The 18,943-nt window shown below is 37.4% G+C and overlaps 1 protein-coding gene and 1 non-coding gene across 4 annotated transcripts in view; one reads left to right on the top strand and one right to left on the bottom strand.

Moving 5' to 3' along the window:
* TBC1D23 (TBC1 domain family member 23) overlaps positions 1 to 18,943 on the bottom strand; it is a 78,983-nt gene that overhangs the window by 13,641 nt on the left and 46,399 nt on the right. For all 3 annotated transcript variants that reach the window (XM_070406088.1, XM_070406087.1, XM_070406089.1), the window contains 5 exons: positions 17,336 to 17,428; positions 14,583 to 14,753; positions 12,434 to 12,476; positions 10,802 to 10,911; positions 166 to 305 (listed from right to left, as the gene is read on the bottom strand). In XM_070406088.1, the coding sequence (XP_070262189.1) occupies positions 166 to 305; positions 10,802 to 10,911; positions 12,434 to 12,476; positions 14,583 to 14,753; positions 17,336 to 17,428 (557 nt within the window). The remainder of the gene's footprint in view (positions 1 to 165; positions 306 to 10,801; positions 10,912 to 12,433; positions 12,477 to 14,582; positions 14,754 to 17,335; positions 17,429 to 18,943) is intronic.
* Positions 9,441 to 9,570, top strand: LOC139004685 (small nucleolar RNA SNORA44). The gene has a single exon (XR_011470532.1). It is a non-coding gene; the product is annotated as a small nucleolar RNA SNORA44 (small nucleolar RNA).

Consider the following 18,943-nt stretch of genomic DNA (forward strand, 5'->3'; position numbering starts at 1 on the left):
GCAATATAGAACATCTTATAATTATAATGGAAACTGAAACCATATACTTAAAAAATGTACTTTATGATCCTTTTCTAGAACACATTTGAGTCAACTAATATTTACTGTAAGATACTTTTTAGTTTTAATTACTCATCATAAACTCATGCTGTATAAGCAACTCACCGATCCACAGGAGCTGATGTATTCTCAATAAAACTGATAACTTTTTCCCTGACATTAACGGATTTTGTCTTCAAAGCAATAGTCATTTTATTTACTAGTGATTTCATTCCTCTATCATTTAAGCCATTAGAAGATTCTCCCTGAAAAATAAATAAATAAATAAATTACTAAAGAACTTCTCTCCAAACAATTAGCAGACACACTACTGCTAAAAGTTATCTAAATGTCATGGACTGAATTGTGTCCCTCTCCCTTCCCTAAATTCCTATGCTTAAGTCCTAACTCTCAGTACACTTCGGAAAGTGACTGTATGTGGAGATAGTGTCTTTAAAGAGGTAATGAAGTTTAAATGAGATCATATGAGTGGGCCCTTACAGAAGAGGGGGAAACACCAGGGGTGCACCACACAGAAAAAGGCCATGTGCAGACAGACCAAGAAGGTGGCATCTGCAAGCCAGAGGGTGGCCTCAGGAAAAATCAAATCTGCCTCAGGAGAAATCAAACCTGCCAACCCTTTGATCATGAATCTCTAGCTTCCCTAACTTTGAGGAAAAAAATTTCTGTTGTTTAAGTCACACAATCAATTTGATATGGCAGCCCTAGGTGAAACCATTTTAGAAATGGAAGGTAGAAACAAAAAATGAGGACATATATTGCACATATAAATGTGTGGAGTGTGAAATTATCTTCCTTATTCAACAAGTAATCAAGTTTTTGAGCTTTTCTTAATTCAGATTATTCTATAAAAATGAGCGAAAGTATACAAGAGATATTGTGGGTTCGGTTCTAGATCACTACAACAAAGTGAATATGGCAATAAAACGAGTCACACTCACACAAATTTTTTTACTTCCCAGTGCATATAAAAGTTATATTTATACGATGCTGTTGTCTATTAAGTATGCAACAGCATTATGTCTAAAAAGCAATGTATTCTTTAACTAAAAAACATTTAACTGCTAAAACATGCTAACCATCATCTGAGCCTTCAGTGAGTTGTAATCTTTTTGTTGGTAGTCTTGCTTTGATGCTGATGGCTGCTCAGGGTGGCAGTTGCTGAAGGTAGGGGTGACTGGAAATTTCTTAAAATGAGATAGTAATGAAGTTTGCCACATCGATTAACTCTTCCTTTCATGAACAATTTCTCTGTAGCATGCAATGAACAATTTCTCTGTAGCATGCAATGAACAATTTCTCTGTAGCATGCAATGCTATTTGAAAGCATTTTACCTACAGTAGAAATTTTTAAAAAATTGGAGTAAGTCCTCTCAAACCCTGGTGCTGGTTTATCAACTATTAGTATATATAAACCATAAATTCATAAATCCTATATAATAAAAAGCTAATATGCAAGTAGACCAAACTGCAGAACAATCAAACAACTGGTTGCTATGATGTGCACTGACCACCAGGGGGCATGTGTGAAACATGGCGGGCAGCGGCCGCGGGGGGGATGGTGGAGGTGAGCAGGGGTACCAGACCAAGGTGGGATGCTGGTCACTGTCATTGGGGAGAGCCTCTGGTGGTTACTGAAATTCTTTGCTCCCACGCTGCGGTCCTGCCTGGCACTTGCACCCGCTGACGGCGCTGGCCCCACTCGCACCCACATTCAGTACTGGAACCACCGCTCACACCTGTTACTGGTGCCTGACACTGGTCCCGATAACTCCATGACATCAGCAGGTGCAAGAGGCGGCTGCCAGCCCCGATTGCCCCTGCTGACAGCGCTAGCCCTGCTTGCACCCGCTGCTGGCACCAGCCCCAATCTTTCTGTGCTGTCAGCACATGGGAACGGGGCTGCCGGCAGACAGGGGGCTGGGGGCCGCAGCAGAAGGGGCCGGGCAGGGGCACGGAAGATGGGCCAAGACCTGCCCCTGTGCCCACCGCAGCCTCGAGCCCCACAGTTTATTTCAAGGTGCATGAACTCATGCACTGGGTCCCTAGTATTATATATGTTTATATAGTATCCTAAATCCTTTGTTGTCATCTCAACAATCTTCAAAGCATTTTCACCCAGAGGAGATTCCATTGCAAGAAACCACTTTCTTTGCTCATCCATAAAAGCAATTCCCCCATTCATGAAATGAGACTGCAGTAATACAGTGGCATGTTCAGGCTTCACTTTTACTTCATATTCTCTTGCGATTTGCACCACAACTTGGCTGTTGGGCATAAGAATCTAGCTTTTAGCCTGTCTTGGCTTTCAATATGCCTTCCTCACTAAGCTTAATCATTTTTTTAAAATATATTTTATTGATTTTTTACAGAGAGGAAGGAGAAGGAATAAAGAGTTAGAAACATTGATGAGAGAGAAACATCGATCAGCTGCCTCCTGCACACCCCCCTACTGGGGATGTGCCCGCAACCAAGGTACATGCCCTTGACCGGAATCGAACCCGGGACCCTTCAGTCTGCAGGCCGACGCTCTATCCACTGAGCCAAACCAGTTAGGGCCCATTTTTAGCTTTTGATTTAAAGTGAGAGGCCTATGATTCTTCCTTTCACTTGGAACATTTAGAGACCACTGTAGGTTATCAATTGGCCTAATTTCAGTATTGCTGTATCAGAGAATAGAGAGGCCGGAAAAGAGAGAGAGAGAGAGAGATGGGGGAATAACCCAATAGGTAGGACAGTAAGAACACACACATTTTTTTAAGTTTGCAGTCTTATACAGACACAGTTCATGGCAGCCCAAAACAATGACCAATAACAGCATCAAAGATCACTGATCACAGATAACCATAACAAATATAATAATGAAAGATTTTGAAATATTGTGAGAACTACCAAAATATATCAGAGATAGATGAAGTGAGCAAATGCTGTTTGAAAATGCCAGTCAATTTGCTTGATGCAAGGTGGCTACAATATTTCCATTTGTAAAATAAAGTAATAATCTGCAGAGTGCAATTAAGTAAAGTGCAATAAAATGAGGGAGATGCCTGTAATGAACATATCATTTCATGTAGCTAAATTTTTAAACAACTAATTTGTTATAAATTTTTGCTTTTTAAAACATTTTCACTTAGGCCTCTAATTTCTCAAAAATTAGGTTATCTTGGCATACCTAATAGGTGTGAGTATAATTTTTAAATTATTTCATAGAATTGTTCCCATATACCCTAGAAGGCAAGTTGGTGATAGGTGTCAAAGTTTCAAAGTGTACCAATCCTCTTCAGAATTTATGGGAAGGAAATAATCAGAAAGTGGTCTAGGATTTAGGTACTATTTTGCTGGAGGCTAAGAACAGTAGTTAGCATAATAAATGCAAGAAGTTTATCAGAAGGCTGATGGACATCTTCAGCAGGGCTGAAGACGTGCATATTATTAGCTGCTGTGAAACAGCTGAGGGCAATTCCCCTAACCCAGTGGTCGGCAAACTCATTAGTCACAGAGCCAAATATCAACAGTACAACGATTGAAATTTCTTTTGAGAGCCAAATTTTTAAAACTTAAACTATATAGGTAGGTACATTGTTGTTAACTTAATTAGGGTACTTCTAAGGCTTAGGAAGAGCCACACTCAAGGGGCCAAAAAGCCGCATGTGGCTCACGAGCTGCAGTTTGCCAACCACTGCCCTAACCTGATAATCCTTTATTGTTTACCAAACCTTACCTTTGATATGTATATCTGCTTTGCTAAAGGGCAAAATGTGTGAAAAAAAAGCTGTAGGTCCGGACATTTGGGAGCCACTCCACTAGAGAGCTGATTTCAGTTTGGCTCCCCAAAAATGCCTTCCAAATTTATACTTCTTGTCTAGTCTCTATTCATTTATGTGGCAGCCCTTCTCCAGATTCCTGAACCCTAGCTGTGAAAAAACCAAGGCATTTATGGCACCTCACCGAGGGACATCTGGAGAAGATCATTCACCTGAGCGAAGAGGACCACCGGTAAAGGTGGGGATCACTGAAAATTCGGTGGGGAGATTCACTGCACGTAAAGCTTGTGCTAGCTTTGGAAGTCGCGATCCAAAAGAGGGCAAGGACATCTTTTTCAAGCCAGGCCATAATGGGGAAGGATTTGATGAAAAGGCAAAATTATAAGTGAAAGGGCGAGGACTACGCCCTCCATCTTGCCCTGTATCCTCCATCTTTGGGCAGCCATGTGTTTGGCAAGGCTTCTTCCCGGAAGCCCAAGCCTCTGCTAGCCACACCCAGGACTTCTTTAAACTAACCAGTGACAATCAAGGGAAGTGCGCGCCATAGATATGACCATATCCTGTGTAACGAGATACCGACTTGCGCCTGGCCAATCAGCAGGGCCCACAGTCCTCTCTCCTCCCCTTACTATAAAACCTCTCTCCCCACAGTGCTGGCCCTCTCTTTTTACCACTTGCTGCTGCGTCGGTAAAGAGGGTAGGGGAGCCAAACCCGGGTTTGAATAAAAGACTCTCTGCTTTTGCATCGGACTCGGCTGACTCCCTGGTGTGGTCTATTGGGGATCTTGAAATCTGGGCATAACAATAAAGAAATTAAAATGTCAAAAGTGCAATAAATCAGGCTCAAGGAAAAAGAGGGCCGTTGTCATATTTAATTATGTGGGTGTGTTTTTTTTATTGCTTTCAGAGAGGAAGTGAGAAGGAGAGATAGAAACATCAATGATGAGAGAGAATAATTGATCAGCTGCCTCCTGCAGGCCCCCACCTGGGGATTGAGCCCGCAACCAGGGCATGTACCCTGGCTGGGAATCGAACCTGGGACCCTTCAGTCCGAAGGCTGATGCACTATCCATTGAGCCAAACCAGCCAGTAATTATGTGGGTTCTTATTCAAATCGCTAAACGTCCAATTTGTATTAAGGATCAAAAGTCTGTAATAAGTGAAAAAGCCCCGCCAGATCCTCTGCTTCTGGTGTCAAGAGGTTCAAAGGAAGCTAGAGAGGATAGAGCTATTAACCCTCTCACCAGGGGGCTCTGATGCTTTGTTTGAAAATTAGCATATGATGCCTTGGGACAGGCAGAGTTTAGCTAAAATAATTTTAAAAGAGTAGTCAATACTATGAAGAGAAATTTCCAGGAAAAGAACTGTGATTTATTAAGTCTTGTCTAAATGTTTGTTGATCTGTCATTTTTGTTTAGTTTAATGTGTTTATTGTTAGTTTATTAGCATGCCTTTAATTTAATAAGGAAAGAAACAGCATGTGGCCAGGTCATTTACTGAATTTCCCCAATGCAAGCAGGATGTGGGGGTGGGGATACATGTGGTGATACTGTAAAATGGACGCCCACTCCCGAGAGTGCTATTAAAAAGTCTCATTCTCGCCATGTTTTTTATCTCCCGGTCCGTCATTTAAAATTTTGCAGAATTCAAGGGAGACGTCTGGGATTTCTGTACTCGTGGAGAGAAAAAGGCTGGTTTAAGAGAAAACGTGTGCACTGTCTGATTTTGGATAACTTTTAACTGAGCTCAATCTCTTTAAGGATGATCTAGAATAAATCTAAGACTGTTTTTCTCAAAAGAAAAAAGATGGCAAAAATGACCCAAAATAAAAAATACAGGCTGAGTTTGGGCAATAAGATTGGTATTTCCATTAATAGAGGGCAGTTTTTGAATAATAATGGACCGCATTCCAAAGTTAACCTTAAGGCCATTGAAAGTCAGTAAGTTATCTCTGTTACAGAATTTGCCAAAGAAAATGCCTTAAATAATAATAATTGGCTTTAAAATCTCAAAATTATTAAAACATGGATAAATAAATATAACTAAGATAAAGGATCTGTAGTGAAGCTTTTCAGTTATAATTATAGGTATATTGATAGTGGGGGTTTGCTCCTTGTTGAAGGAGGGGGCTGGTTCCGAAGCAGCAACCTCTAAAAAAAGAATACGGCGACTGTACATTTAAATAGCTTCAAGCTTGCCTTTCGCCAGCCAGAAACATGGTTTTCCAGAGTCCTTGGCAACTTAAAGCTTTAGAGTTTGCTGAATTAAATAATAAAACTTATTAAATATCTAGGTATTTTGAAATGACAAAATATTGAAATATTAATCTGAGTTTGCCTCATATGAAAAATCTAGGATAGATCTGAATCTATTAATTAAATATGTCTTATATTTTACTTGAAATATATTCTTTTTATTTTTTTATTGTCTAAAGTTTTACATATGTCTCCTTTTTCCCCAATTGATCATATTCTTAAAAATGTGAAGTTATTGCTAATCTGAGAAATGCTAAGTATTTAACTTGCCACCTAAAATTTGAGGCTTCTAAGAGCTTAAAGTTCAAATTAAGTTAGGAGAAATTATATAGTTGTGGTAACAAAATGCAGTTCAAATTAAATTGGGAGAAATTATATAGTTGTGGCAACAAAATGCATAAAGTATAGAAATTTATTTTTGAGAAATAATTCTTGTATTTTTTTCTGGAGAAACTAGTATTTTAAAATATACTGTAGTCATTATATGTACTACGTATGGTAAAATTTAAACCTAGGTCTGATTAAAAAAGAGGATTAATTCTATAGTCTGAACCAAATTTTTAATATAAAAACCAGTTTAAATTTAATTGATATCTTTTAGAATAATTACAAAAAGCATATAATTTTTAGGTTATATATATTTGATGGTCTTTCCAAGTTAAATTTCAAGAATTTAACCAAGAGATGACTTTGGGCATTCCAAGGGCCCTGAAATGACTCAAGGATTTATTCTCTCTTCTTAAAAGAAATATTTTTGAACTGAATTAGGCCGATCTAACATACTTGAAATCACATGGAAAGCTTTATCAAATAAAAATAACTATATTTTATTTATATACATATATTTTAAATGTTATGAAAGTTTCAACCTCTAGGGAAGGGCAAGACAAAGAACTAAATATTAAGATTCAGCAATGGAATTTTAAGATAAAAAGCCCTGGCAGCCTGCCTTTTAAGTAGGCTGGGGGATGGGACGGCATCTGTACCTTATATATCCAACGTATAAGTTTGCTTACTTTGCTTTTTCAATAAAGATGCCTACTTTAATTACTTAATAAATTAGGTTTTTAAAATATAATCAAAGTATCTTATAATTTCAGTTATATGAGAAGCCAATGTTTTTATAAGCAGTTGGCTTTAACAAAGGCCAACATAAAAAGTTGCATTTGTATGCAAATGAGCACTAGCCAAAAAGAACGCTGTTTAAAAGTAAATGTTAAGCTTAATAAAAAGAAGAAATTAAAAAATTTTAAAATCTCTTCTGCTATTTACAGGGTAAACTGAAGGTTATTATTCAAGCATTAAATCTGATCACTAATAAAGTCAGCATAAGTAAAAAGAGAGTCACTTGAAATGTAGGCATAGCAGTATTGGCCAACATCCAAAAAGCAAGAATGTTTGTTGCTCTGCTTAAAAGAAAAAAAAAGTTTTTGTTTTTTTTTAAAAGAAACTAAATGTGGCCTACAAATTACTCTGGTAGGAAATAAAGGAAAATGCCCTTCAAATATGTGGAAAGCTATAATTAAAAGTTAATGTATTAAGCCTTAAAAAGAAAAGTAAATAATTTGCATTTTTGCCTCTCTAAACAAAGCTTATGTGGGTATACTCAAAGACTGATAGCAGAAATTCAATTAGTGTCATTTACGGTCAACACTCAAGGACAAATAAAGTTAGAAAATAAGCCTTATTTCAGACTGATTTAAATTAGCAAATTGAAATAAGTGAATATTCAGGGGAATTTAGTTATACTAGGCAGGAACCTATTCCTGGAGCATTAATTATTTTTCACTGATGATTCATCTCATAGTAAAGCTGCTTATCATGCAATGAATTCAGACCAGTCATACTTCTGTGCAAAGAATTGAATTAAAAGCTATCAAGACTGCATTGCAGGATTTCCAAAAGCCTCTTATTTAAAACAAAAAAAGGGGACGGGGGTAGTGGAGTAATCTCCTGTAAGTAAACTACATGAAGTCTTAATTACTTAAAATTTCTTCACTTTAAAAATTTTTCACTTATAATGCTGATGGCAAGACACCCATGAAATTACCATGGTGTCAGAATAAGCCAAAGGAAAATGGTTTGGCAAAAATGAAAAGATCCTGAGAGTCTAATTTATAGAAAGGTCCCTGTATTAACCTTTGGTCAAGAATATGCTTATACATTTCCAGAAAACTCCTGCAAGCCCATGTGGATTCCTGCAACAATGAATCCGAGAGAGGAACTGACCAGACTACTCCAGCCCCAGATAGCAGTGGCCCCAAGCAATACACTGACGAGACAGAGGAAAAACAGTCCGGAGATGGGGGATGGTGAAGACACCTTGCCATGCTAGCAGTCATTAGCTGTGCATCGCTGCAGATTGCCCAGGACCAACCAAAGAAGGTCGGACCTGCATTACCATTGCTCACCGTTTGTCCACCATCCAGAACAGAAATATCATTGCTGTCATGTCACAGGGGACAGTAATTGAGAGGGAACCCATAAAAAACTGTTGGACAGTAATTGGAAAGGGGACTCAAAGAACTGTTGGTCCAGAAAGGAGTTTACTGCAAACTAGTTCCTTTGATGCCTGGCAGCAATTTAAAAAGACATGAAAGAACTCAATCTTTTCCATTGAATTTAAAAATCTTAAAAGGGCCCTGGCTGGTTTAGCTAGGTGGATGGAGCGTCAGCCTATGGACTGAGGGGTCCCGGGTTCAGTTCTGGTCAGGGGCATGTGCCTTGGTTGCGGGCCGTCCCTGGTGGGGGGTGTGCAGGAGGCAACTGATCAATGTTTCTAACTCTCTGTCCCTCTCCCTTCCTCTCTGTAAAAGAATCAATAAAATATATTTTAAAAAAAACTTAAAAGGACCCAAGCTCTGCAAATGGCATACATTTTTGTTAAATTTATTAAATAAAAAAAATAAAAAAAGGGGGATATGCTGGCGGCTAAGGACAGTAGTTAGCATAATAAATGGGAGAAGTTCATCAGAAGGCTGATGGACATTTTCAGCAGGGCTGAAAATCTGCATATTATTACCTGCTGATGAACAGCTGCAGGCATTTTCCCTAACCTGATAATCTTTCCCTGTTTACCAAACCTTACCTTTGATATGAATATCTGCTTTGCTAAAGGGCAAAATGTGTTAATAAATAAAAAGCCGTGGGTCCGGAGATTCAGGGAGCTTAGTCACTAGAGCCACTCCACTAGAGAGCTGGTTAAAGTCTGGCTCTCCCAAAATGCCTTCCAACTTTATATTTTTTGTCTAGTTATCCATTTATGTTGCAGCCCCTTCTCCAGATTCCTGAACCCTTGCTGCGGAAAGACTGTGGCACTATTTGATGGAAAATTATACAGATGTAAAAAAACCATGATTTACAGCATGTTTCCAAGGGTTGTGGTTGGCTGCAGCCATGGGATCTCAAATTGCATGCGAGAGCAATGTGGAGAGACTCTGACAGCTCAGGTCAGTATAGTATCCATGCTGTCACTCACCTTTCCTATAATAGAAAAACAACAACAACAAAAACCCCCTGATCTGCCCTGCTCTGTGCGTGACAGGGGGTGGTGCCGCAACCTCCCCATCGACCCTGCCTTGAGTGTGACGGGGGCGGCGCCCCAACCCCCCAATCGTCCCTACCCTGAGCGTGACTGAGGGTGGCATCGCAACCTACCGATCCGCCCTGCTCTGTGCATGATGGGGCAGCGCCCCAATTCCCCGATCGGCCCTGCTCTGAACCCCATCAGGGGCTGCACCTAGGGATTGGGCCTGCCCTCTGCCACCCGGGAGCAGGCCTAAGCCAGCAGGTCGTTATCTCCCGAGGGGTCCCAGACTGCGAGAGGGCACAGGCTGGGCTGGGGGACCCCCCCTCCCCTCCCGAGTGCACAAATTTTTGTGCACTGGGCCTCTAGTATCTATATAAAAAGCCTAAGCAACCAAACGACCGGTCGCTATGACGCACACTGACCAGGGGACAGATGTTCAGTCCACAGGATCAGGCCGAAACCGGCTGACATCCCCTGAGGGGTTCCGGATTGCAAGACGGTGCAGGCCAGGCTAAGGGACCCCACCAGTGCACGAATCCGTGCACTGGGCCTCTAGTGATTTCATAACATCTAATTTGACTTAACTGAATCACTGTAAAAGTATAAAAGACTTATTGCCTAAATATTTCTAAAGTAGAACAGAAAAATAAATTTACCCAATATAATAAAATCCTGCAGTAATGTACATCTCAAAAACTAAAATTTAAATATTATGGAACTGGCAGTGGGTTCCATTCTTCCTCTGTATGACCCATTCTCAAATACGGGTGGACTAAAGTTCTAGTCTGTGTCTGTGGTGGGGAGTAGACATGGTATGCAGGAAATGGGACTACTGGCCTCAGTATTATCTTGGCCCAAACTGATTGGGAGATTCCTAGAATAAGCTCACTTGAGACTGCTAGCTCATCACAGAACTCAGAATATTTCAGGTGAAGCAGAAAACTGTCACTAGGTGATACCAAACTGCAGTGGGACAGGGAGAAATGTGGATCAGCAGGTAGACCTCCTGCACTCCAGGCTAGTTTAACTGTGCAGAACTGCTCAGTCATCTCAGTAACTTCACAATAACATTACTCCTCATTGTATGTGTTTGAAAATTTTGACCCTATTTCTGTTATGGTGGGGTTTATGAGTTAATCACCTTTTCTGGGCATTTATCTTAATGTGGTGACATATCTGACCCATACACTTACATCCACAGAAGAACTGATACTGCTCCTTGAGCCTGAGGTACTAGCAATCCAATGGCCATATCCATTTTCTGGTCCATCCACATTAATATCTGCTAAGTGCTGCTGCAATGCTTAAAATAAATGAGAAGAAAATAAAACCCATCAAATCAACCCCTTTGGAAAGATCCATTACTAGAGAAGTATAATAAACATGTCATAGCTGGATGAAAAAGGATCTACAGACATGATTACAGGTATTTCTTTCTGCCCTTCTGAAAAGGAGAAAAGGACTTCAAGCCACAGAAAGCCTTCCTTTCCTCTTCTCCTTCCTTTTAATGCCCTCTGTACGCATATATTGCTTTTCTTAACTGATCCTGTGGGTGACAATAACTGTATATATAGGCTTGATATTTTCCTTTTTGGAAGGTAATCTTTCAAGTATTAATAGATGATTTCAGCAACATTTTCTTATGACATAGAAGATTAATAGAAAACTTACTGTTATACCTGAAACAAATACAAAATAATATTGAATGTAAACTCTAATTTAAAAAAAAAGAAAGAAAAAAAACCTACGGTGACTTTTATTTTACCATAAGGAGATATCAATTAATCTTTGTCATAATAAAAAAAAGCAGTCTAGGCATTAACTGCTATGGAAAAAGAGTTTTTCTTGGAAAATAAATAATTCATACCTTTAGGCCAATACTTGCTTAACACTTTATTAAAATAATCCCTTCTGTAGATCACTCTATGTCTGAGCCTCAAAGATAATTAATTATCAGGCCACGATATATGGGAGGTAATCATGATCCTTGCTAATGTCATAAGGACAAGAAGGAAACAAGTACTAATCTGAAAATACTAAGTTATGACATAAGATAATGTAATTACCATTTCTTTTTTGTGGCGGTAATAACGAAGATTTAGGCTCTTTGCAAGTTTGATGATCACAATACAGTTTCATTGCCTATACTCACTATACTGTACATTAGTACTGCAGGACTTATTTACTAGTTGCAAGTCTGTCCACTTAAATGACATCTCTTGTAAAAAATGAAAACTCTAAATGTTATTACTCTGACCTAATTCTTCATAAATTCTCAAATATTGCCTGCAGAGATTTTGTCAATTATTTTACTAACCTGGATTACCAGATATTAGTCTGCAGATTTGAAAACATCAGCTTATTTGTTTTATTCCATTGAGCCAACATTTTTCTAGCAGCTAATATCTTCAAGTAGTTCAAAAATAAAATAAAAAAAAAACAAATTTAAAAAGCAAGAGTAGGAAGGACATACAGATACAGTGAAAAGTATTCCTCCTACTCCTTTCCTAGATCCTATCTACTTCTCCTCTGTAGAGGCAAGTCATGTGGGCAGTTAGTTATTCAGGCATCTTTACAAAAATATCTTTTGCAAATACAAGCTAACTAAACACATCTATTTAAAGAGTCTTCTATTAAATATTTATCAATTTCCTATTATATTTGTCTATTACCTATGTTCTGCTGGCTTTGTCTTTTCTGAAAATACTGAATGACTAAAGAGAGAAAATACCCATTAACTGACTTAGTTAACTACAAATCAGCTCTGATTAATATAATTTCCACTGAAAAGTGGAGGCAAAGGGATTAATAAGTTAAAATCTTACCCATAAATCCTCCACTGGCAATGCTCACATATTCTTTGTTTTTCTGTAATGGAATATAAACTTTAAATTATTCCAAAATGCAATATAATTAAAACTCCTGATAATTCTGTAAACATTGACAGATGTAATATAAGGTTATATGCTAACATTATGGACTTTGGCACAGAGAGGTAAATACATTTACCTTGTGTATTGTAGGTCTGGTACTTGGGTGGGAATAAAGGAAGAACTTCATGGCTCTAACAAGACGGTAATTTTATTTGTATTATAGTTCCAATAGTGTAATAAAGAGTCAAATGAAAAACAGGTAAGTTGTATTTTTGGATATAATTAGAGTGTGGTTTTTTTTTTAAATTTTCAAAATAGTGTGTCCTTTATAAAAAGGAAATATAAAAGCAAATATTCCAAATGAAAAAAATGACAGAATGTTACCATTTTACAAACAACTTCCCCTCTAACAAATAACATGCAAGGAAATACATTTTGAAAGATAACTTATAAATCTATAAATTTAAAAAGACTTAAAAAGATATCATCCAAGTGCAATGTCTTGTTTTGGATATTGGGAGATTCAGGGAAACCTGAACACTATGTTATTTTTTATAATAAAGTCTAATAATGATAATGTGATTATGTCTGTACAAAGAGTTTATAGGTTTCAATTCTCTGCATTTCTAGATTTGTTTGAAATTATCCATGATAAAAATTGGGAGGGAAATTTCTAAGCCACATCAAGAACTTGCATTATAAAAATAGAGTTCACAATATTCCAAATTTTTGCTATCTGACAGCCCTCCCAATAAGCAGTTTATACCAGAGCATTTTTTGAATAGGCCAATTAAATTTATAAATAAAATGAGTTTGAGTCCCTATTTGTTATTCTGTATAAATTTCTAAAATCTTTTCTTTAATAAAGTACAAAGTTATCTTATAGTCTCTCCCCCAAATATCTCAGTACTTCTCTCATTTTGTCTTTCAAGGATTCTGTCTTCTACAATAATTTTCTCAAACCTGATTTCCAGTAAAATATAACATGAATAGAAAGGACCCAAGTTGAGTGGCTTGTGCAACACCACACCACTGTCTTCCTGATTCCATAGTTCAGGGTTACACAAAAAGAGGACTTTAACTGAGTACGGCTATGTAGAGAAGGGAGGGGAACAGATTGCATAAAGTCACAAATACAGATTAGTAACACTGAAGATAATTTATATTCAAACACACAAAAAGAGGTAGCTAAAAATAGTGAATATATTAAAATGAATTACACAGCTACTATAGTCTTAGGACATGAATAAAGGTAAAGATCAATGCAATGGGATAATCCAGAAACAGATGCTAACATATAGAAGAATTCAGTATATTAAAATTGTGGTATTTAAAATTGATAGCATAACTGGTTAGCTACCAGGGAAAAAAATTTTATTTTTTTGCTTCCTACATACTTTTTGCATAGAAAACCATTCCAGACAGTTCACAACTTAAACAAAAACAGAAACCTGATAAGCATGCAAGAAAACTCTGGGGGAAAGACCTTTCTTGGCAAGACACAAAATATACAAACTGTAAAAAAAAAAAATACAGCCCAGCTGGAGTGGCTCAATGGTTGAGTGTCGACCTATGAACCAGGAGGTCATGGTTTGATTCCCAGTCAGGGCATATGCCTGAGTTTCAGGCTCAATCCCTAGTAGGGGGCATGCAGGAGGCAGCCAATCAATGATTCTCTCTCATCATTGATGCTTCTATCTCTCTCTCCCTCTCCCTTTCTTTCTGAAATCAATATAAATATATTTTTTTAAAAAGAAAAACATACAGATAAATTTAACAATGTAGATAACAGCACAAAAATGCCTATGAGAATTTCTTTCTTTTTAAAAAAATATATTTTATTGATTTTTTACAGAGAGGGAGGGAGAGGGATAGAGAGTTAGAAACATTGATGAGAGAGAAACATCAATCAGCTGCCTCCTGCACACCCCCTACTGGGGATATGCCCGCAACCAAGGTACATGCCCTTGGCCAGAATCAAATCTGGGACCCTTCAGTCCGCAGGCCGACGCTCTATCCACTGAGCCAAACCGGTTAGGGCGAGAATTTTTTAAAGGTGATAGCAATAACAAAGCAAAGTTGAAATAATCTGCCAGCATACCTGTAAGAAGTGTGCCAGGACCATGTTCATATACATGTCTTCTTCCTCTCTGCCACTGCCCATGAAACAGAGGTGTTCCCCACCAGCGATGGAGCCAGACTCAATGGACTGCTTCTGTGCTTCCAGCAAGGACTTTACAGACTGTGCAAACTCAGATGGATTCTGGAGCATCTAGACAATTACAAAAAATTAAAAACATGCCCACGCTGTATTTCACAAACATGTGCAAAACCTGAAGTAGTTTTCTAGGAAAAAAAATATTTAGTCACCATGAAAACAAAAAAAAGACTTATAAATAAAATTCCTGGGATAAGAAAAGAGAAATATGTGTAAATGTACCTATAATATATAAAAACAAAAGTTGAAAATTTACTGAAACATTAAGCTACCTGTACAGTGGTCCATGGTACAGATATACCATTATATAAAATAAACAGCCTACTAGAAAAAAATGTGTGGTTACTGTTTGTTTCTTTTTAATATATTTTATTGATTTTTTTACAGAGAGAAAGGGAGAGGGATAGAGAGCTAGAAACATCGATCAGCTGCCTCCTGCACACTCCCTACTGGGGATGTGCCCGCAACCAAGGTACATGCCCTTGACCAGAACCAAACGTGGGACCCTTGAGTCCACAGGCCAACACTATCCACTGAGCGAAACCAGTTAGGGCTACTGTTTGTTTCTTAATAAATTACAGTGTTCCTTAGGTGTCATGACAAGAGAAGTTTAACACTGAGTGGAATGGTCCATGACTAAAAATATTACATTAAAAACAAGCTATATTTTTTATTTTCACTAACACAGCAAGCCATGTATTTCTTAGAGGACAGTCAGAAATAGCAGAAACCCTTTATTTATCAGCACTACTCTAGGTACTAGAGAGAAAGGAATGAAAAAATTAATTTCTCACTCTCAAGGAACAAGTATGCTAATAACTACATTTTTTTTTGAAACTATTATACTAGGGCACATTAAAAAAAGCACAGTGAAAATCCAATAAAAAATGGATAAACCATAGAAGCAATTTGCTAAATAATTAAACAGCAAACTTGCAAAAGGATGCTTAATATTACTAGCTATTACCACTGTTTTTCATCCATTATTCTTAGCAAGTAAAAAATAATTGGTAATGTCCACTAACGCTGAATGTAGAAAACAATCATTCTCATATACGGTTGTAAAGTATAAAGGTTCAGCCTTTTTAAAGGGCAATATGGCAGTCGCCTCTTTTAAAATTTTACACATCCACACCTCTCAACCCAACAACTCTTCTTTGAGGAATCTATTTTACAGAAATATTTGCATGAGTTCACAATATATGTACAGGATGTTAACTGCACTGATTATTATAAGAAATGTAATGTTAATTACATTTGATTAATGTATTATTAATCAAACAATAATCAAAATGTAAATTAATCAAAATGTACATTAATCGAACAATAATTATGGTATATCTGTACCATGGACCAAATACCGCCATTAAAAAGAATATACTTAACTGGAAAGATCTCTAAGAAGCTTTTAAATCAAAAAACAAATGAACTGCCAAGTGGAAAAAGCGAACAAAAAATATATAAATATGTATGACAGGTCTAGAAGATTAAGTATGCTGTTAACAGTTAACTCTGGAGATTCTCTGAATTTTTTGTTTAATTCAAGTATTTGTGAATCACTTGAGTAAATTTTAAAACCATCTAAGTCTTCCTGCACTAATCAAGGAAGAGAAAGGCACGAAGTTCACTTTCAGGATGCAAACAAGCTAGGATTGCCTTCTTTACCTACAGCGCCCAAAACTCTCTGGGTTGTTTTACCTTCATTTTCCAGGAGTTTCCTCTCAACACCACCTAGGCCCTGCTACATGCCCTTTCAGCCGTAGCATCAATTTTTTCAGACACGCTGGGAAGAGGGTAGATTGCACCATCAGCAAAAGTGTTTACTGCTCTTTCCATCTTCCCTATCCCCAAGGCTCTAATAACCTCATAACAGCTTAAATGACATCAGTCCCAAGTCTACACTACTCTAAGCATCTCTGACAATATTTAACTATTTACCTCATCTACTTCTTCAATTAAAGTGATCAGACGATAGAAATTTTAACAACTTAACACCTATTAAGTATTAGTTTATTATATACGTAAGTATTCATGATGGGAAAAAAGGCTTATCATAAAAACGTTTACAATAATTACCCAATTATAAAAGAGCTAATATTTACAGAGTACTTACTAGGTGCAAGGCACATCAGGTAGCTTGTAGTCAGAAGTTTAGAATTTACTGACATAACAATGGTAAGCAATAGTAAGCCATAGTAAACAATGTTTTCATCTATCCTTTAGGACAGTGGTTCTCAACCTTCTGGCCCTTTAAATACAGTTTCTCATGTTGTGACCCAACCATAAAATTATTTTCGTTGATACTTCATAACTGTAATGTTGCTACTGCTATGAATCATAATGTAAACATCTGATATACAGGATGGTCTTAGGCGACCCCTGTGAAAGGGTCGTTCGACCGCCAAAGGGGTCACGACCCACAGGTTGAGAACCGCTTCTTTAGGATGCCAAAATGGTGTCGTCCCGAGTGAAAAGCAACCGGAGAGCAACTTTTATCATAAAGACAGAGACTCCCTCCTTAAGCAGAAAGAAAAACATCCCTAAATTGGGTACATTTACTAGTATATTTATAAGCTAAAGAAAATAAAAAGATTTCTTCTGTTAATTAAAAAAAATTAATAAGCATTTATACTAACCAGATCTGAATCTAAGTGGAAAGCAGTTGATAAATGCCCAGCATTATACTGTTCTGCAGGACGGCAATCCACCACAAAGAACCGGACTCCTTCCTAAGAAAGAAACAATTTTTTGATGTACTGAAATTTGCCATTAGAGTTGTATTTTAGACAATACTAATAATTAACCAAAGGAGGGGGAATAGATTTATAAAAAAATTGATCTCACATAGATCAGAAGGACCCAATCAATACAGATACAAGAAAATTACCTCAAGTTCCTAAAACATTATATTAATTTAAAACAATAAAACATTTTGTATATACTGTTCTTGACCAGAAAGTATTCAAATATATACCAGGAAAATGTCAGTTTGAATTATAAAACTAATTATAATATATTGGAACTTAATTTTTTAAATGTGTATCATTTAAACAATTTTTTAAAAACCATATAGGTAGAATTCCTGTTTCTGCAAATAAATCCACAAACTTATCAACACTTCAATTCACATAGAACTAAACTTTTTTGGTGGGTGAGGGGAGGTTTTACAATTGCAGTTTGAACTGAGGAGGTTCATATGGGTCTCATTAAACTATATTACATATTTTCATTTGTTTTTAAATACTAGTTCTAGCCCTGACTGGTTTAGCTCAGTGGATAGAGCGTCGGCCTACGGACTGAAGGGTCCCGGGGCAGTCAAGGGCAAGTGCCTTGGTTGCAGGCACATCCCTAGTGGAGGGTGTGCAGGAGGCAGCTGATCAATGTTTCTCTCTCATCGATATTTCTAACTCTCTATCCCTCTTTCTTCCTCTCTGTAAAAAATCAATAAAATACATTAAAAAAATAATAGTTCTAATAAGAAAAATACGTGAATTACTTGTTTTAAAAAGATCTACTGTCAAAGGCATTTTCCCATGTCTATTCCTCTTTCCTCTTTGGAAATACATCCCACATTCCAAATACACACTTGCATGGGTAAATGTTGCAATACTAGTAACAGTTCTTCAAGTCTCCTTTGTTACATGCTTTATGGCATTTAACCTTGTCATTTAATCAATTGTGTAACAATCCAGAATTTAACTGTTAAATGCTGAATTCACTCTGTTAAGTACTTTATACACCATTTAGTTGCTCTGCTAAAACGAAAAAGGTTTAACAGTTTACAAAAATTGGTGTAAAAAATAATTAGTTGTTGACAACTAAAATAACACCAATACTGGCAGTTTAAAAACGACCATCTGGACAGAAGATTTAGCACATTAATCATCAAAGAAAGCAAAATAGCTCCTTTTTTTAGTAGATTAATTTTGTGGAAATCATCAAACAGGGAGGAAATACTGGTTCCTTGTATTTAAAGGGAACAATCTTGCCCTAGCCGGTTTGGCTCAGTGGATAGGGCATCGACCTGCAGACCAAAGGGTCCCTGGTTCAATTCTGACCTTGACTGCAGGCTCCTCCCTGGCCCAGGCTTGATCAGGGCTCGTGCAGGAGGCAACCAATCGATGTGTTTCTCTTATATCGATGTTTCTCTCTGTCTTTTCTTCTCTCTTACACTTTCCCGAAAAATCAATGGAAAAATATCCTGGGGTGAGGATTAACAACAATAACAAAATAATAATAAAAAT

This window comes from Myotis yumanensis, unplaced genomic scaffold, assembly GCF_028538775.1.
Source record: "Myotis yumanensis isolate MYYU_CA2020_CCGP unplaced genomic scaffold, mMyoYum1.0.hap1 SCAF_2, whole genome shotgun sequence".
In the NCBI taxonomy this organism is placed as follows: Eukaryota; Metazoa; Chordata; class Mammalia; order Chiroptera; family Vespertilionidae; genus Myotis; species Myotis yumanensis.